Source organism: Buceros rhinoceros, unplaced genomic scaffold (assembly GCF_000710305.1).
Source record: "Buceros rhinoceros silvestris isolate BGI_N320 unplaced genomic scaffold, ASM71030v1 scaffold2801, whole genome shotgun sequence".
Classification (NCBI taxonomy): domain Eukaryota; kingdom Metazoa; phylum Chordata; class Aves; order Bucerotiformes; family Bucerotidae; genus Buceros; species Buceros rhinoceros.
Window position 1 is genome coordinate 4,871 of NW_010392407.1, and position 21,115 is coordinate 25,985.

General features: G+C 38.3%; 1 protein-coding gene across 1 annotated transcript in view; it reads left to right on the forward strand.

Annotated features, from left to right (window-relative positions):
- Positions 1-377: 377 nt before the first annotated feature.
- The window catches only part of LOC104500745 (guanine nucleotide exchange factor VAV3-like), a gene marked incomplete at its 5' end in the record, with an annotated part of 25,054 nt that continues 4,316 nt past the window's right edge, over positions 378-21,115 (forward strand). The window contains 5 exons of the mRNA XM_010144451.1: positions 378-443; positions 5,013-5,047; positions 6,796-6,912; positions 7,606-7,693; positions 12,312-12,441. Of these exons, the coding sequence (XP_010142753.1) occupies positions 378-443; positions 5,013-5,047; positions 6,796-6,912; positions 7,606-7,693; positions 12,312-12,441 (436 nt within the window). The remainder of the gene's footprint in view (positions 444-5,012; positions 5,048-6,795; positions 6,913-7,605; positions 7,694-12,311; positions 12,442-21,115) is intronic.

The window sequence follows — 21,115 nt, forward strand, 5'->3', positions numbered from 1 at the left end:
AGGAAGTAACTTGAAGGGACGTAATTAACAATAATGAAGATATCATACACTGGCAGACATTGACAGAACTGGGAATTACAACCCAGGATCTGACTCCCCCTTATTGCTTCTCATTTCTTGGAGCTCTCAGGTGTATCAGCTATAATTATTACTTAATTATATAAATTAAAAACCAACCAAACCCAGAACAACAAGACCCACACAACTGTTGAGTAAAACTTGCTGTTCTAATAAAGTTTATTTTATTAATAAAATAGAACAAATGTTATTTCCAAGATTTTTTTGTCCTAAATTCCTGTGTATGTATTATTATTTACTGTTAATCCCCATTATGTCTCAAAAATGGAAAATTTAGGGTGTTTTTTTTTTGTTTCTAGGGCAGAAATCTAACAACAGGAGAGCTTGGATTTTTCCCAAGTGATGCGGTAAAGCCCAGCCCATGTGTAAGTACAATTGTTTAATTCTGTTTGTCATCTTACAGAAAAAACTGCCTAGTTATTACCATTGCTTTAGTAATCTTACGCTACAAAAATGATAGTTCCTCCTTCCTTTTGTGTTTTCATGGTACGTTGGATAATGCTTAAAATACAGCATTCTAATACTTTTGGTTATTGGATGTAAATAGGACGTGTCAAGAAAACATGTCTGAGGAGCAGATTTAACTTTTGGGCATATGAATAAATTGAACTGTCTAAAGGGTTTCCAGAGCCTGGAACAAACACATTTTGTATGAAAGTGCACTTTCTCCCTTCCCCAGCAGTAAGGTGAGAAAGCTGTGCTTCTAATCTGTTCCCCAGTCACTTTGGGTTAGAGAGAGGGATTACGCCATAAGCAGTGAGTTTAAAAATGCATAAAACTAATACAAAATTTTGAATTCAGACTGCTCGATAAATTCTGTCCTCTCTCTACGTTCTTACCCGCTTTTATTTGACACCAGGGTGTTCTCAATCTGGAGAAGTTCAGGATAGCGATAAGAATTGTTTCACGATACGTACTCAAGAGTTTTGTATGCAGATATGATGGTGCGTTATTATAGCGTATCCTTGCTCCTTTATTCTCTGCCCTCCGTAACGCTGTGCGTCAGATTACTGTGAGTCCCTTTGTTGAGATTAATTGATGTAAACACACAAACCCGGGGAAGATTCATATTCCTTACTTTGCTGTAAGGCAGCCTTGACTTCTTTTAACTTGATTCACAACAGTTTGACTTACTAATAGAATTGCTTTCATTACAGCAATCAAGATATGCCACTTAAGTACTGTGTGAGTAGGTGGAATCAACTGTTAATGGCTGCATTTTGATACGCCTTTAAGTCTTATGTTGTGCCTTAGTTTCTGGAACAAATATACACGTGGTCATAAAGGGTATAATTACATTGGTGTATTCTGAGACATCAGAATTCTTTTGAAGAGGGATGCACAGAATATTTGTAGGTACAAGGTGTGTTAGATTGGGTGAAGGATCTGAAATAAAGATGAAAAAGCTATGTGAACTTAGCGTTCTTCCCTCTGCCCCTTGCTTATTGTAGGAGTTGGGGATTTCCCGTGCCGTGGTGTCTCTGCCATGGACGCAGGCAGTACCTGCTGTGTATTGGCATTAGGTTCTTGGAGCCAGCCAGTCAGTCGTTTTATGGGATTATTGATAGCAACCGTAGCAACGTTTTAGGAACTGCCACTATGCTTGAAAACAGAGGAAGCAGGATATCCAAATGTAGAAAAAACGCTACTGGGCTGATGTGAAGATTGCTTTCTAGTGATAAAGCTTTCTGCTAAATTTAAAATACACTGTTTGGAGGAGTATTGAAAATAATGCAATTTTACAGAATGAATAAATATTATTCATGAAATGTTACCAACTGATGTCATGATCAGAACAAAAAGATAAATTGATGCTTCACCACTGTTAACTTGGAAGGATGAAATATAAACATCATCTTATGATAAATGATGCAGTTAAAGATACTGAAACATCAATCAGTTTTTTAACATGCTGTAACTTTTACTGTTATTATTAAGTCTAACAGTCTTTACAACCAGCTGATATAAAAATGCCCAGAAATAGCGTAAAATACATACATCACAAGACCTTAGGAATGAATATTGAATGAAAAACTGCTGAGCTCTAGCATATCTATATACCAGACTTTTCACAGATGTACCTATAAAAATTGTTTTCCTCTTTGCAATGAGTGGTATATGTCAGCAGACATTTTCTGTACCGTGTGAGTAGTGTTTGGCTCTTTCTAACCTTCCTCCAGTTTTCTCATTTATATTGAGGCGTGGATACATGGCACAGTATGAGCTGAGAGCTGCTGGGATAGTATTTGATTTTACTCGGTTTCATGACGATGACCAGCACCCGTTATATACATACCTGTCCGTTCAAAAGTAGTGAAAAGCACTACTGATCTACTGTTTAACTGATCTGGAGGAGGGATTTAAACCATCTTTGGGTTTTTATATCCTTTCCAGCGTAGCAGGACTTTATGACAATTTAATTTTTTTAAACTACTCTTTCTTCTGCTGCTCACAGAATGTACGTTGTCTAATTGGAGGATAGTACAAATCATTAGAGGTACAATTTTTCTGTAAATGAAACGTTACTGAAATACCTCGCAGCATGTAGAGGCTCTGTAGGTGTCTACTTGGTCTTGAAATGTCTCATTCGGCTGCTTCACTGAAACGTCTCTTGCAGGAATTCTTCGTCAGCACACTCAATCTGTTAACTCTTTTCGGAGTCTCTCCGTTAGAATCAGCAGAGCACAAGTAACACGATCAGTAGCTGCAGGGGCAGGAAGAGCCGCTGCTGCTGCCGGTGGCAGCGCCTGGCTGTGTCAGAGCCCCCGCTCTTCTGAGCGGTTTGCATGCCACCAGCACTACAAATGCCACTGTTTGAGAGCCCTTTCTCTGCGTATTTGGAAGTAATGTGTTTTTCCCTTTTCTCTCTCAAGAACTAGACTCATGACTGTTTTAAAACCTGAATGGATTTACTGTTGTGCAAGCTAAACATGTGACCCTGGTTTTATGACAGATAAATCTAATGTGTTCCGTACGAGTGTTTTTGTAATTTAGGAAGAAGCATAAGTTCTGGGCCATGCTGTAGAATTGATAATTTTATCATAAAAATCTTGGGTTGAAAACCGTATGAGTAGATATTGTCTGTTTAGTTTGAGGGACCACTATGCCAAAGGCAGTTAGAGTTTTGTGAACAGTGCAAATTTAGGTTCATGGAAATCAATCTTAACAGTGCAGGGAGGGAAGTTGCATCTTAAGAAAATTTAAAGTTAGCAGAAACTCTTTTCTATCACAAAAACTCGAGCAGTTTTATTTACTTCTGTGGAGAAAGAGAATTGAGGCGGGATACTAATTTAATTCCTAACCTAAGTTTTTTGAAGACTTTCTCTATTAAAAAAAATGTTCTGAAGTTAACTAAGAATATACTTACCCAGTGTTTTAAGGGAAGTGGTTGGAGTAAGTACGTTACAGAACTGTAGTGCTGAGGCTTCATAGCATGAAGATGAGAGCCATGAAGTGGTGCAATTGCAAGCATTCCTACTTGTTCCAATAATTCTGTAATTTTACATTCCAGTAACTGCTTTTTCTGAGGAGGTTGCAAGATAATGTTACAACACAAGTGGTTGTAAATACCATATTCCTCTGTACATTCCCTCAACTCAGACTGTTTGCAATATCCAGGTTCAGTAATCACTTCATTGCTTCCTGTTCTGCTTTTTTCGATTCCAAAGCTGCCTGCCAATACCCCAACATTCCCGCTAGAATATTCCACAGCGTACTGGACAGGTTGACAGAAAAATTTTGCACTACTTGACTCTTGCAACTTCAACTGCAGAATACTGTGATTAAGTGTGCAGTGAGGTAAAAGTTTTTTGGAGAGGGAGTTGTCTCATTGCTAGAGTTTATTTTAAGGATGAGTCTGGAGACTTGATGGAGATCTCAGTTTGTACCTGAGGTCAAATTAGTGGAATTTGTAATTGATTTCAATTTCAATTAATTGAAGTTTGTAGGCCTGTATAATAATATCTTCCTGAGCTGATCTGTATTTGGATATTTGTTTTGAGGACATTCCATACATCATAAACAAAAAATACGGGAAAGATTTTACTGTAATTTTTTCCCTATTAGATTCCAGACATTAATAAAACATTCTTTGATTTTACTCAAAGAAAAAAAATTATCTGCTTAGTTAAGAATATATGACATTGGGTTATAAGTCTCAACATGTATGCTAAAATCAATTTTTCAGCACTTTGCAAGTTTCACATGTTGTTTTAAAAGAGTAGTGTAATGCCGAAGCATGGGGAGATGGTCAAGATGAAATGCTGATTTTCATGGGGAATGTTATTCTGTGCATCTCGTGCAGGTGTAATCACTATCTATGCATACGTTTATGTATACATACAACATCCATTTTTGCAAACTGATTGTAGTTTTTCGTAATTCTTTAAATGGAATTTGGGAATCAAATTCTATGCATACAGTAAAAGCCAGTGCGAGAGTTGACCCAATCAAATACAAAGGTATCATACAACATAATCTATGGATTATCCTCAGCTCTTTTGCAGGACTAGTGTATAGTCTTTCTAAGACCAAACAATGCTGAGAACATGAAGTGGATTTTAGATGTGTTACTGTAAATTTATTGCATATTCTAATGATACTTTTCAACAACATGTAGCGTTGGGCTATTTTATATATGAAATTCGAAGGTAGACTCTGTCAGAAAAAACTTAACAGTTCTCTTAAGTAAAAAAAAAAAAATCTTTCACAGCATCAAAGAGTTAAAATATTCCATAGTACTTTCAGAATGGTATGAACTATTTGTTCTTTATTATAACTTCCTTCAAAAGAAAATAGACTTGCAGACTAATCAGATCACCTGTTTCTTTTAACTTTCTTCATCTGGATATTGACAATTAGATCAAGGCTGTCTGATTTGTGTTGATGCGAAAAAAATCTTGATCCTCATTCTCTTGTATCTTTTCATGTCTTAGGTTCCTAAACCAGTAGACTACTCTTCACAGCTGTGGTGAGTCCCCGTCTAGTTTTATGAGATTATCTTTGCAAGTAGCAGTCACAGAAAGATGACTGTGTTAATTACAGTGTAATTTATATGGGTTTAACGTTTCTAGACTTCTGAAGAAGGCATTGTGTAATGGTTTGGGAAAGCAGTGCCATACATGGCTTAAAAGCATCTCTGATGTAGTAAAGTGCTTAATGATTTTGACATTTTGTTTACAAGTCTGTAGCTGTGCAGCCTTAATCCCAGAGGTCTGAAATAGAATAATAAACGAGGATAATATGAAGTGTGCAAGCAGATCTTACATGTTGAGTGAGTAAAGAGAAGGAATGGTGTTATATACATCTTGTCTCATGAATAATTCTGCATTTTCTTTAAAACAAACCAAAAAAGACTGTAGAGAGATAAAAGGGGTGTATCAAAACGACACCTACTACTGGTCTGGGGCTTCTGTAGTGTGTGAACTCTTCAGTGGAATTCAGCTCGCTTCTTGAAAAGTCATGGTGATGCTGAGAGAAGAGAATAAGCATCACTCGTGTTCTTTCATTGGTTTTATTCTTTGTCATTTAGACAAAGAGAATTCAGAATGAGATCTCAACAAATATTGATTTTTCATAACGAGCCAAATAGAATGTTTAATATTTAAAGCTGGTATTTTAAATTAAATTCTAACATTTGCTCTATTTATAGTTTTGTTAGAAGAAAGCATATCGCTGGCATCAGTCTTGATCTTCAAAGGATTTGTAATACTTAACTGAAAAATTATTTTATGCTGAAACACTGTAGAAACTCACACATTTTGTAATGAACTTCAAAATGCATGTTTCCTGTTGTGTTTCCTAAATAACTGGTTTTTTTATAAAGCTCCTCTCTAATTGGTAGCAATGTATTAGCATGCAGTTTTACGTGGTAGTAGTCTATGATGTTGACTGCCTTTGGACTAGTTTCTAAAATTGCAAAGTAAGCAGAATTTCCTTGGAAGTTAGGTCGCTTTACTCAATAGTTTAACCTCTAGTTTTGCAGAGAAATTTCTGCTGACAGTCTCTGGTAAAGTCTCACACAAACTAGAAAGGCAGAGCAAGGGCAAAATTCTTACGCAGCCAGGCACACAGAAACGGTCACTTGTTTGTCTTGGCTTTCAACTCTTAGCATCAGCTCTTTCAAATTCAGACCTATTAGGCTGATTTTTTTTTTTTTTTTCCCCCCTGGATGTTTATTCTACCCACTGTACTTTAGAGGCCTTTAGAAGTTATGAATAATTAGGAAATCAAATCCAATAGTGTCTTTCTATAAATACCAAGTTCTTGTATGTGTCTCTTTTTGACCTGATATTGTACTGGTGGCTGATCCTCCACCCTGTTAACATAAATCCCACTAGAACTCAGGGAGATTCAAAGGTTCTGGACCACTGTTTTGTTGTTACATTTGCCACACATGATTCAGAAAAACTTGGTTTTCTGAACTATTCAAGCTAGTAGTGATTCAGCTAATGCTGAGACTTGAGCACTTCTCTTAGCAGGCATTGTGTTCAACACGTGCACAAGTACTTTTCCAATTAAGATTTATGCCCCCCAATGTGGAATTTTTTCTTGCTTTATTCTTCATTCAGAGATCTGGAAGTGGTATTCAGTTGCAACTGATGTATTTGTAGGTTCCTGTTACGTGCAGAATATTGGGACTTTGCATTGCGTATGTGATAGACCTTTCTTGGCAGTTTTGAAAAATTCATAGGCATTTTTGACTGTTCTCTGTTACAGGTTTGCAGGAGCAATGGAGAGATTGCAAGCAGAGAGTGAACTTATTAACAGAGTAAATAGCACTTACCTGGTGCGACACAGGACCAAAGAGTCAGGAGAATATGCAATTAGTATTAAGTAAGTGGAATAAGAACTTCCCTTCAGAAAGTTTTCCCTTTCTCGTTTATACCTAGATAATACTTGAAAAAAATAAGGAAAATAAAAACCTCCTTCAATTTATATAATCATACACAACTGAAGTTGCTGACAGAAATGCCTGGGATTTGTAGTAGGAAGGCTGCAATGGTTTTGTAACGCTGGTGTAGCGATTGGGTGCACAGAAATGATGGTCTAGTGCACAGAATGGGTGTACAGGAATGATGGTAAGAGTAAGCAAGTGTTTGCAGTGTGTTGTGGATCTGATTCGCTGAAGTGAATAGGAATGTTTCATTGACTTCAGTGAGACCTTGTCAAAGCCCTTTGCATCTCAGACGTTTCAGTAAAATGTAGGTTCATAAATTCTGTGGGTGCAAATTATTGTGAGGGTCTTGTTTGCTTTCATGTTGTTTATCAACATGAACATAAAGTAAAAAACATATGGGGATTGCCAGTTAGAATGAGCAGTTAGTTGGGACTTTTTTCTGAGTGCAGATTCATCTGTACTTCAATAAATATATTTGGTTAATTAGATGTCAACTTAGTTTTGGCACAGATATACGTTTTGTCTCAAGAATTTATATGTATGGTGTTACTGGGGCATGCCTTCGGGTAAGTATTGATTGAGTCTGATTAAAAACACATTTATATTCATAAGTTATTCATTGCCCACAGGTACAATAATGAAGTGAAACACATCAAGATTTTAACAAGAGACGGTTTTTTCCACATCGCAGAAAACAGAAAATTTAAAAATTTAATGGTAAGCATTGATTAGGTTTTTAAGAATGTGTGATTTTCTATGTAGCTTTTGCTGTAAGTGAGAGTGATTTTGGTTTCTGAAATTAGAGAAGGCTGTGAGAGTGAAAGATTTGAATAGGGTCCATTCCTACTAACAGGATCACTCTTTATATTTATGTTTTATGCTCTAAGTGATGGTAGTATGTGCTTAAAACTACGTAGTAATTGTTAGGACTGGACTGTGTCACTTGCAGTGACGTGGAAGGGAGGAGGAATTTGAATCTCATGCATCCGTCCGCTATGCAGTGAGGGTGAATTAGTTGTCCTTGGAAACCTTTCTCTATATAGTAACGATCCCTAGTAGTAGCTGGGTGAAGGTTCCTTCCCAGCCTAGCAAATGTGCGCTTGTTCTGCTGAACACAGTGATGCCAAGTGATACCTAAGTTCAGAGGGAGAAGGGATAAGGTGCAGCTGTGTCAGAGAGCCCAGAAAAACTTGGGAGAGGCTGCTCATCCTGGAGCACCAGGCAAAGAAGTGCAGCTAGAGAATGGGGCTAAACTGCCAATAGCTCAGAACCGTTGTTGGAATAATAGTAATCTGCAGTCAATATTGACTAGTCTAAATTAACGCAACTGTGTGGGTCCTCCAAACTCTGTGGCAGCAAAGCACTTGTTAGCAAACTGTAGTAACAATGCACAGAACACAGGCGCTCTCATTAACTTTCACTCCAACTATATAGGCATAGTTCTTTTCCAGAAATGGGAGTTTGGTGTTAAGACTGCCCAGATCAGTGAGTTTTCAATGTTACGTCCGTCATCTTGTCCTGGGAAGAAATTCCTCTTTTTGAACTTTAATTTGAAAGAATTTCTTGGTAGCTCCTTTTGCTCAGACAAGACTCGTAAATACAAAGTGTCTGTATAAATTACCTTAGTGCATTTGTAAAATTTTACTGCTTAAGTGTTTTCTGATGCATTGTTAAAGGAAGCTCATTCAATATATTATATTTAGTGCAATCAATTGGACTAAAACTTACGCTGCAGCCTTCCTCCTTGCATATCTGAGTACTCTAAAATGATAAATAAAAGTGAAGGACAATGCAAAACAAGAGCAGGGAGAGAAGCTTTAATACCAGGAAGCTGTAGAAATTATTTTAATTTAACCACTCATACCCTGAAAAACAGGAACATCCTACAAGTGGTAAAAAACAAAGCAAAAATCTGTGCTTTGCCTGACCCTATTTGAAATAAGTGCCCCTAGGAATGGGTAGAACATAAATTTCCTGATGAAGGATGTACCACGCTTTTTCTGCACTCTGTCGTCTTCATTTGACGCTTAAAAACCAGAGTGTAGTGTTAGGGCTCGGGACCCTGAGATTTTTTTATTGGTAGCAATAGGAATAGTGGTGTACCTCAAACGCATGAAGAGGGGAGTACTTAGTCTGGAAACACTGCAAATGATTCACTGGAATGGATGCGAACGTACGAGGGCCCTCAGGATCTTGACGAAGCGTGAGAGCAAGGCCTCATCATTACCAGCTCAGCCTTGCTAACATTCCATTAGGAAAAGGTCATTTTGTAACTCAGTTCTAGGGTACTGGGAAGTCTGCCCTTGAGAGCTCAGTTGACAAGTGACAGTAGGGTAAGTACTGTTGTGGAATAGCTGCTTTGTTCTGGGCAGATGCAGGAGAAAAAGTAACAGTGTCTGGAAGAAAAGAGGAACAACAGTAGTCCCGCGGGGAGCAGGAGGGAGGCGAAGCCAGCAGCCACGGAAGCCTCAGGTGGTGATCTTCAGTGGAACGGCGTTCCGTACTGCTCTGGAGGTAGCAGAAGCAGAGCAGCTCTTACACACGGCTTCCACAGCACGTTTTAATTACTCCTGGGAGAGTTTTTCAAATGTGCTGAGTGTGTAAAGCAGGACGAAGTGCAATGAAAGGTCAACTTCGCTGCTTGTGTCAAGGTGGTGTGACAGACCCCTTGGGGCCCCAGGCAAGGGCCACTTACCTTATTATCTGCAAGCTTGCTACCATGATTGGTGCAGTGAATACTTTGGAGGCCAGTTGTTTGTCAACTGTCTACATGGAAGAATGGTATTAAAAACTAAGCTTTTAAAAGCCAGTGAATCTTTGTGACCCAAAGATTTTTTTTTTCTCAGTTTGCAACAGTTTTCCTTATTTTGCCAAGAAATAACACCTGAAATTCTTACTATCTTTGCCGAAGAGCACAATTGTTAAAGACTTATGTTTTACAAAAAGGTTACTAAAGTTTTATACTAATTATTTTTCCATTTATCCAGAAAGTCTGCTTTGCTGCTTGCTTACAAATCACCCTTGGTATTTTGAATGTCTAGGCACTTGGTGATGATAATGTGACAGAAAACATGGTTACGAACATGGCAGCTTGCATGCTGTGCTGATTCCAGACCAAACAGTTCTTAGTCTCCTGGCTTTTCTGCTTGCTTGAAGTGCCTGGCAGGTCTGTGATTACAAACTGCTAAAAGCAGGTGTAGATTTTACTTAGCTTTGTCCTTTGCCTTAGGAGCAGTCTCAGAGACGTGCAACGGCTCGCAGCATTGGGGAGCGAAGTGCTCCAGAAGATAATCTTCAGACTATTATCAAGAACTTACAGTTTATGCATTAGATCTTGGACTAAATAGTTTGAGAGTCATTTTGTTTGGCTGGAATTAATAAATCACTGATGTAGGCTTTTGTAGGCTAATAATTTTGTTAATTTTTTTTTTCTTTAGCTGAAAGGAAATGATTGAACCCAGTTGGATTTCCTTATTTTGACCTAAGCTTGGCTTGGTCAGCTTTGGTTTTTGGAAATCTAAAAGTAGGTAAATGGAATGGGATGACTGACTTACTGGTAGGAGTGAAGGGCGGTTTACAGTAAATACATTGCTTTGTGCTCACATTTCTGAAGAGTGAAATCTCACAGCTGAAGTATCATTAATCAAATGGAATCATGTTTACTTTGAATTGTCTGGTCATTTTTAATGCTATTCTAGTCTCTGTGTATAAACTTTATGATACTGACATTGTTAGGGCTAATTGAAATGGGAGAGGCAATAGCAGAGGTTGAAGATCACGAAGGAATAACTCAGGCTGTCAGTATTTCAATGGGTGTGTGTTGCGTCAAAGGTAGGAGCTTAACTTTTGCCTGCCAGAGCCTGCACTGAAACAGTCTTGCAAAAGTGAAAGAGAGTTTAAGGGTCTGGCATTTCCCTGCCAGAGCCCAAAGGACTTTCACTGAAACAGTTTTGCAAAGTCGATAAAAATAATAACATTCGATTAATGTGGCAGATAAAGTAGATCGAGAATTGCTGTTGATAAAGGCACTCACTGCAATAGCACTACTAACTAATATATAATAGCAATGCTAGCGAACCCCACACTGTCCCAGGGATTGTCACCGTACGGCGAGAGTGCAGTTCTTGCCAAGAAGGTGTCCCTGTCTTGGGTGGAGGAAGAGGAGTACGGCCTGTCAACCATCCCTGCTAGGTCTCCTGTCTTTTCCCCCCAGCCAGGGAAAAGAGCCCCTCCTGGCTCTTCATAGCCCAGCTCTGTCCCTTCCTCTTAGGTTATGATTTGGGAGCAGAGTTGAGTAACATAGTAATATATGGTTAGCATGTACTGCTTTTGGCTCCTTAGATACTGAGAGCATGAGTTTTCATAGGAATTTTGCAGTTAATTAGGCAGAGGTCTTCACTCGGGCACTGGGACCTTCACCATTAACTCGCTTTCTTCACTTAGCCAGAATAGGTCCATTTAATCTTCACAAGCCTTCCTCCTTTAGCCATAATTTATGCCAGCCCAAGGAATCTTCACTCCTAGAGATAACACAGGAATCTTGAGCTCAGAAATACCTTGTCCTTTTGTGCAGAATTTTCACGGTGCGTTGACTTCTTTAGAATAGACACTAAGGTAACTCATCTCCATGGTTACACAAACTATTTGACCCAGGTTTTTTATTTTCATGTATTTTCATGTGTGTATGTGTACCTATATACAATCTGTGCATATATGTAATATTACTTATCTGTTTATATACGTGTGCATATATAAACATACATACACACAGAGCCGCGAATTTTTGGACTGGGTGCAAGGAGAAAATGAGATGCTGCGTTTTTCAGTTCATGTGTACTATCTGAACCCCGCCTCCCCCTCAGTTTTACAGTCGGTGTATCTGTGCGTGAAGTTGCTGTTGACTTACATGCAAGCCTTATGCCTTTTTCGTATCTGTGTACTTACAAATTCATCTGTGGATAGACATCACTTATCATAGCAAAAGAAATCTGAGAAAACAAAGACACTCACCGTTATATACTTAACAAGCAGCTGACCTTGCTTTCTGCCTGGCTTCAGGAAGGAAAATACATGCTCAGCCTGGCTCAAAGGAAGAATAAATATTGATTCTGACAATAAGGTTTAATTAAAAGCCAAAACCAACCCAGTTAATTGGAAGTGTAAAAGCAGTCAATACTTAGGATATTTGATTTAAAAAAAGATCATGTACTGTGGATGTTGTATTATACAAAAATAGGGTTACTCATATGATAAAACTGTCATTGTCTGTACACCAGAATGTTGAAAAGGATGTGATTTCAGTTTCCAACCACAAAGTATTTTTCCTTTCTGAAAGGAACTTATAGAATACTATAAGCACCACTCTCTCAAAGAAGGCTTTCGAAGTTTGGATACTACTCTTCAATTTCCTTACAAAGAATCTGAAAACTCAGTGGGACAAAGGAGTAACAGAACAGGTGGCAACTGTGAGTATTGCAAATTTTTGTGTATTACTTTCTGTCATATAAATATTAAAGGGACAAGGTACTTTGAACGTCTTCATTTTCCATTTTCGACATAGAACCAATTAATATGGTAATGCTTTTAGCTAGGATTTTTTTGAAGCTAAGCAGATTCAGATCTGCCAGGAGGTTTATAAACACGTCTAGCAAGTTTGTCTTGCTGCCAAACTTAAAATCAACCTGATATTCAAAAATCTATTAGGCATGCTGCTGAGAGATTAAACTGCATCCTCTCGAGTTTTTGCAGGCATTTGCGTATATGCAGCTACAAGTGTTAATAATATCTGTGACAATTTTTAATCCTTAAAAAGTGATTTAAAGAGGTGTGTAGTGTAGCCATATGAAGTAACATCTCAGTAATATCACGTAAATTTCTGAAAAAACCCCATTACATTAACTATAGTGTAACTATTTGTATGCCTGCCTTTTAACTTAAATGTTTATTGCAGGCCTGTAAACTTCTGAAAGTTAATGAACTACTGTACAATGTAAATAGCAGTCAAAAAGTTCTGAAGTTTAGAAATAAACCGGGAAGATTTCTGATTCATGTGGTATCATTAATTGAACTGATTACGACTCTGGAGGAAGTTAGCATGATTTTGAGGACAATACAAGTTCAGCATTAGTGATAAAAACCACCACATGGCTGGCCTCTGGAAAGTGTATAATGTTTATTTCAAAGAGCAGATGTTAGATTTGCGGTTCTCCAGACAGTGGCTGTATCTTTGTCTGAAACCGATAATAAGGGGAAAATAATTAATGGGGTTTTTAAGAGCATGAAGACTGCTGTGAAAGACCACGGAGTCCCGTCTAGTCTTTGTGATGATGGAGCTGGCTGTTACTTTTGTTTGCTGGGTTTGTACGCTTTTGTTCACTTGTTTCATAACATTTCTATACATTTGGAGACTTTCCTCTCCTAATTGAAATGAAGATAATTTAGGACAGATGATTATAAGAAACTAGCATGTATCTGTGTATTCAGTTCACTCTTACTAGCTCCCAATTCTCCTTCCTTCCATTTCTCTCACTGTTTCCCGGGTCTTCTTTCAGTTGTCTCCCTGCTGTGCTGTATCTCGGAACATCTTTGTTTATGGTGAATTAATCTGTCCTGTCCTTTCCTCTCCATTTAGCTTGTGATCTCCCTTTGTTTCTCTCTTCTTTTTGTCTCTCGTGCTTTCCTCATCCTTTGCCTCTTCACAGCACTGAGGCTGTAATTGTTGAGAGGATATGCCCTGCTTAATTTACTTTGCTTCTTTTTTTTTTGGTTATTATTGACTGTGAGAACCAATTTGTTTTCTGTCTTTTCATAGGCTAGTTAGAAAGTATCTGTACTGTCCACAACCTTACTAGTCTGCAAGAGCATTATCTCAATCGTTTCATGTGATACAGGATACAAGACTTATGGTACATCCCCATTACCTCCAGTCCACATACAAAAGAAAACATCTCCTTTAACGAGATCATCTAGGCAGTATACGGGAGAGCAAGAGAAATGAGTGCAGGATGCTCTCATTTTAGTCAAGGGAATGAGAGAGTGTGTATGTGCTGCAGTAAATAGGAGCCATTGAATGTTACAAACTATGCTGGTGGGAACTGGCAGGTTATGTCTTAGGCCAAACTGATCAAAACCCCCTCTCAATTCTCAGACTCCTCCACAAGTCCACTGGCCTACTCTCCATGGTACTTTCATTTAAAGGATTTAACAGTTTTCTTTTAAAGTGTTAGCATGTCCCCATGAGTGTGGGTGGTTTTGGGGTTTTTTTTTTTGTCCTTTAAGCAAAACTTCCGTGATTAACAGCCCATCTGTGAGTCACGCTGCTCAGTTTTAAAGCTATCCCGTTGGCTTTTACCAAGTTGATGTTAGAATAACTATATATCTAGGCTGCATAAACCCAGCTGGGCTGGATTTAGAAAGAAGTTGGTAAATTTTAGGTTTAGGTAAAATTTAGAGTAAGCAAATAAGTCATAGAGCAGCAGTTGGATGTTACTTCACAGCCCTCAGTAACAACCACCAGACAGCTGGTTTTTTGACCAGTTAACCTGAGTGGAAGAAAAACAGTTGAAAGGAAGCCAGACAAGCTGACCAGAGAGAGAGAGGGGCACTTTCCCCTTCTTTTTTTATAGTTGTGCAACTACTCAGTGTCACATTCACTGTATTTTTAACAAGCACGAGGCTGAAGAAACTGAACACAGTGGACTTCGGCAGTTTGAACCTGGTTTTAAGAATGTTTTGGGTTTCAACTCAGTATTTTGCACTGTACTGTTAACATGACTATCAGGATTTTTTAATGAGGCCATGTTTTGAAAAGACATCAGCCTCTTAGCTTATATAAGTGGGAAAGGTATTTAGTATTTCTAAAAAACATGAGTTGAACCACTGTAGACTTGGAGTTGCATCATTTGCTGCTGCCACAGTCTTTGAGCTCCTGTGAAATTGAATGGCAATATCAAATTAACTTGATTTTCTTCAGTGTGAGAAAAGATGATATTAATTTTTTGTAATTGTCATGTTTTCCTTTACTTGTTGAAGGAAAGAAAATCAAGTGGCATTTCAGTTTTCTTCTAATTTCTGATACGAATCATAATAAATCACCTTATAACTTCTTCGATTTTCAGAGAATATGATTCTTCATACAGCTACTAGATTTTTGCAACAAGAAATTCCATTTTATGGGGACAGTTAATTTGGCTTCCCACTTTAAATAGAGCTTTGCTTTTTTAGTCTCCTGGTCTTGCAGAAGTCACCCACTCTGTTCTCATATTTATTGTAAGCTGTTAATGTGGTTGTAAAGGCTCTCAGACATTTAGTTCTATCAATACAGAAAACCAAGTTAATAAGGAAGATTTTTGGGGAAATGGTACAATCTTTCTTCTTAATTTTTCAGTCCCAGGCTTTTCTAGACGTAGTATGATCAAATTTTGTTTTACTACCGAGAAAAATACTGATTCTTACATTAGATTAGAGGGGCGATCGATCACTTAATGAAATAAAGACAGAAATATGACATTCTTTACCGAATATGTTTTGGCGCTTTATTCCAATCTGCTAATGCAGTGTGCAATCATATTTAGAAATCAGAGTCTTTATGAAAAAACGTAACCTAAATCTCGAAGCCAAATCCCATTTGCATGACAGTTTTTCATCACCTGTAGACTAGGAGTAAGTACATTAACTAGTTATGTCATTCTACTACTTAATGCATACTTAATCTTGTAAAAGTATCTGTTATTAGAAGTCAAACAAGTGTCACCCCAACCCTTAAGGAAACAAAGGAACCCAGCCTTTTTCCTTAAAAGCCAAGCAAAACCCTTATCAGTGGCTATTAAAAACAGACTAGTTATCTGTAGAACTCTCGTAGGATTTCCTTGCCCACGTAGGTATCTTTGTCCAGAATTTCACACAGAAAACCAAACCTCCAGTAATACTGTACAGAAAAATTCTCAAAAAATTAATATAATACATGGGTAGGAAAGGACCAGGCCCCCCCTCCCCCATAAAGCACCTAACCTGTCTTTGTTCCTTCACGCTACCTTTGCAAACTACCGTTGTACTTCTGTAGAAATGAGGGCAGTTGTTTGTCTCTAAGAATGGGCACACGGCTGCGGTCAGGTTGCCCTTCTGGTCTGCACGTAGAGCTGTTGCCTGGGGTTACTAGCTCCAGTACAAGGGAGTTCTTCAGGTAACCTCATGCGTTCTCAGATAATCTGTTTGGTATTAGAGGCAGAGAAAGCACCATGACTGTGAGGGATCAGAAGGGAGTTTCTAGCACACAAGAAGCTCTGGAGTATGTTTCTTTTGTATTGCTTTGGGGTACTAAGATACTAACTTGAACTGGTGGTGGTTTCTGTTGTGTGGTTTTTAACAAATAATCCATAGTTTAGGAATGTTCAAATACAGTATCAGTCCTGGTTATTTATGCTTCATTGTCTCAGAGGTATCTATTGTCATCCAGGTAAGATGCACAAAACTGTATCATTACCTCCACCATGGATTCTTTGTTAATCCCTTGCATAAAATAGTTCTAGTCGTCATTCCTGCAAATCACCATTTTGAAGCAAAATTTTGTTTCACGAGCGGTCACAAGAATAAACTCAAGGAAGCAGCTGTATGAGATGAATATAACCCCGCTACGTTTTTAAGGAACACTGTTGGTCAGTAATTATAGATGCTCTTAGGTGTGATGTAGAGTGTACATTAACATTTATCCAGTTGAGGATGGGCTCTGCTTTCCAAATCAGAGCTGAGAGCAAAGATCCCAACTTCATTGGACTTTGTACACTATGTATCTTCACTTCCTCTTCAAAAGAGGGACAAAATGTGAGAACATGTCAACAAACTATCTCCATTTGAAGCAATATTAGCTCATTTCATCTAATTTTATACTTGAAAATGTGTTAACTCTAGGTTTGTTGGCAAACAAGCAAGTGAATCTCTCTCCTTCCACCTGAGGTTACAGGGATGAGGATGATGGGCTGGTTCCCCCTAGGCCAAACAGATGCTTTTTTTTCTTGCTCAAGAGTTTTCTCTCAAATAAGGGAAAACTGCAAAGACGAGCAATACTGTTTGGGTGTTAGAGGGTGTAGTTTAGCTGTGGAATTCCGATTGACGTTAATGATTGTCAGGGCAAAATGCATACTTTTTCTCACGCGTATTATGAGACCCCAGTTCAACTGGTACTTGGACTCTATTCCCAATTAAGGGCATGTGACTAGTCTTCCTGGGCTTAAGAGGAATTGTTACATATGCATGAGTTCCTGCTTTTGTACTGTTACAAAGTGGGACACACAAAATTGTAGAAGAAAATTTTTTTCTTTTAAATCTGAAAATATTTGCAGGAGTCTGCAGTTTTAATCCACTTTTCTGAAACCCTGAATGGGTGTTGTCTTTCTGTTTTACTCTTTGAAAAATGCAATTGTTAAAAATTAAATCATAGATCCAAATTTTCTAGTTATTATAGTCAATTTCCTCCCAGACATCCTTAGTAGGGAACTTTAGTTTCCTTATTATCAATGAATTATATAGTTAAAAAACTATTATTTAAATCTTGTGCCAATATTTCAATGTTCTTTTGCTTTTCTCTTTTTCTCTTTCTCTAAGCCCCTTCTTTGTTCTGTGGGTTTTCTTTTGTAACTCCTCCAGACTACAGCTTTGTTCCCCCTTCCTCCACTCCTTTCTGGTCAGGTACTGCTTTACTGCTTTTATATTTCTTCTAAATTTGCTTCTGTTGTTTCTGTGTGCAGCAAGTGAGGGAAGGGACGAATCTAGTACATCAGTTCTTCTCTGACTCCGAAAAACCGAGTTATTACACGTTATTCTTGGAGTGTAACAAAAACCAAACCCATGAACTTCTGAAAAACTCTTTATCTTACAGTAAGCAGTTTGAATAGGTGTTGCAAAGCTCAATAGTTGCAGCAGATTCAATCAGTGATCACTTGACCATTAATTTGCCGTGACATATACGAGCTATATGTATTTTAATGTATTTGTTCAAATGCACAAACCTGAAAATTCCACTGCTTGTATAATGTATTCGTCCCATCCCCGCAGCAAACCGTACTACAGCAGCATCTTAGCATATAGTAGGTATTTTGTAGAAAATGCTTTCTTTAAATTCTGCATTAACACTGTTAATTAATTTTACCCATCTGTTTTCTTAATATTGTTTTCTTTATTCGCATTTAACCATCTCTGGTTTTAATAGATGCAAACATTTTAAATTAAGAGACCACATAAAAAACATTGTAGTAGCAGCAGTGGTAGTGCTCTCAGTTAGTGCATCAGCATGGCTATGTCCCGCTTTGGTCTCGAAGACCTTGTCTTCAAAGAGGTGAACTGCATCACTGGGCAATTCAAGAAGAATTTTGCTAGTAGGAAGGTAAATGCCTTTGGGGAGCATTTGGAAGGAGCTACTACTGTTGAGAATGCAGCATTCGCTCACAGTACACTGAAACACTTCTGTGTAGAGGGGTGGAGGACTTGGACTAGGATGGGCAAATCACAATTTAGGCTGGCTTTTGCACTAGGGAAGTGTCTAGTGTGCATGAATGTGGATGTAGTCGTGATCGAGATGAGTGGGCAGTATGTTCTACACTTGCCCCACAGAGCTCATTCAAATTGCGTAGTGCTCTGAAATGGGTTCTTAAGGCTTTCCATAGTTTCTCGAGGGGAAGAGGATGTGGTGGCATCTCAGCAGCAGAATGGCTGGTGTGTTTACCTGTGCTGGGTGTGTGTCTGATGAGCCTTCCCTTGATTCATGCCAGGGATTTCAGTGTCAGTGTCCTATACTGCTCTGGAATGTTCTGACCCTCAGTTGTTTGCTGTTTTGGAGTCTGTTTCTTCCATTTCCATCTCCTTACACAGGGATTTTTTGAGGGCCGATACTTTTACTTTCACTAGTCACAATGCTTTAAGGCACTCTTCCAGCTGACGTGTACTTGTATGAAGGGACACATCTGTAGAAAAGATGACTAGAAAGCCGTCTGGGTACAGCTGTTTACCCTGTAGTCATGACATTCAGCTGGAATGTTGGAAGCACCTAATTTGAATCTGAGAACAGAAAGGAGTTAAGTTTTGGTCCTATATTGTATGTAAATACTTCTGTCCTTTTGGGTGAGAACAGAAGGTGACTTCTTTTGTTCAACTGCACAGTACTTGATCGTAAGGTCTGTTCTTACTGAAACTAGTATCTCTTCCATGAAACAAAGTTGTGAAATGGGCTACGGTGGTAGAACAGCAATCAAGACTTAGGGTTACTTTAAACCTATTAGACATATTCCCATATGTGGGTTCAACAAATTATGATTATATTCCTTTTTCCTATGAAAAACTGAGTTATCAGAAAATTCTTAAGTAACTAACAGCAAGGACTTAATGTCTTGCATGTCACAATATGCTGTGTAAAATACTTCTTTAAAAAAAAATACAAAATAAGGAAAATACTGGGTTTTAATTTTTAATTTAAGCTTATCTCTCTGTTAGAATGGGTTTTTGTATTCTGACTGATAGGCTACATTACTTCATATATTCTTGGTAAAACGATCTTCCTAACACTGGCAAAGAATTTGCTTACATTAAATGACCAAATACTTATTTCGTGATGTTACAAGTATTTTTTTCAAAAGGATCTTCAGAGCTGGCTTAGTTCTGCTGGTATGGGAGTTGGTAACACAGGAGAAGGGTTAAGCCGACTGCTGAGCACTGCTAGAAGGTGCTGCCTGTGCTTGTATCATAGAGCTGAGGTTTGGTTAAACAGTGCAAGTAAACGTACGTTGCTTCAAGGAGCATGGAACTAAGACACAAAGGCAACCCTTAGGGGATACAGCTGCAGGATTATGAGACGACCATACCACAAGGAGAGAGAAACAGGTTTTATAATAATACGTTGACCCTTGTGGAATTTGAGCACAGGCAGAATCATAAGCTAGACCAGCCTACTGTGATCACATGGAGCCTCTTTTGTTTGCACCCCAGTTCCTTCATCAGTGGCCAAAGGTAGTACTAAAATTCATTTGTAGCACATCTATCTCACTGTTAACTTTTCCAGCATACTCTAGTGTGACTCAAAGCTGACTACAGTCCCCTGTCTTTTCTTTCTTCTCCTCCTATTTGCAGAAGGAAAGGCTGGTTAAGCAAAACTCTATTTTTCTTATTCACACGTACCTTTTATTCACCTCTCTCTGATTTCTCACTCTATTTCCAGTTAATCCTCTGAGTATCTCCCTCCTTATATATGAGGTTTATTTATCACTGCTTTCTCAATAGCTTCTTTTCTATTTTTTTTCGGCTTTTTCTATTCCCCCCCACCTTGAATTTCCCATTCATGTTCTCCCGTTGGGCACTTTCTTTCCGTCAATCTCCACTGTTAATCCTGTTCTTTCTCTCCTTGCTCATTCTCCCGGTAGCTATCCTCTTTCTCTCCTTTACTCAGAGTTTCTTCTTGCTGCCATCAGTACTGCTGTTCTTTCCACATGCTGACTCTTCCCTTAAGTTGCGTTTATCCTGGGGCAACTCTGATACAGAATTTAGGACTGATAGCCTCTACTGAACTTGGTTTTGTGACTATGTCAGCAGAGAGATACGTGTAGTACTTTTTCCAAAATTAGGGCTATCGTTTTCTTGTATTCCGTTACTTATCTGGCTTCCTTTTATATATTTCTTATCATGAGCATCACTTTTATTTGAAAATAAGCATGTTTATTCTAAATTAATCTAAATTCTGCTATTTTCTGCCTTTAAACTTTTGAAGATACATGGTTTTGAATTCTATTGCTTCTTTCTCTTTTTTCTCTCTGGCTTCACAACTTGAAAGAGTTAGAAATCCTCCTTTCTGCCCTCTCTTCTATCTAATTTTCCTTATATTTTCCCTCTTTAACATTCTTCCATGTATTTCTTCCCTCCTTAGTTCTTTTCTTCCATGTTTTCCCAAATTTGTTCATCTTTGCCTCCTGTAATCTTCTTCCTTGCCCCTTTATGTCATTTCTAGAATCTAAAATGATACCCTGCTCTCCAGAGTCACTCCTTCCATCCTGTGATGATCCCAATCTGCCAGTGATATTGCTGCACGCCTAAAAATTGTTACTGACCTTACAATCAGTAACTGCTGCTGTTTTTTTTTTCTTTCTCCAAAACGATTGCTCT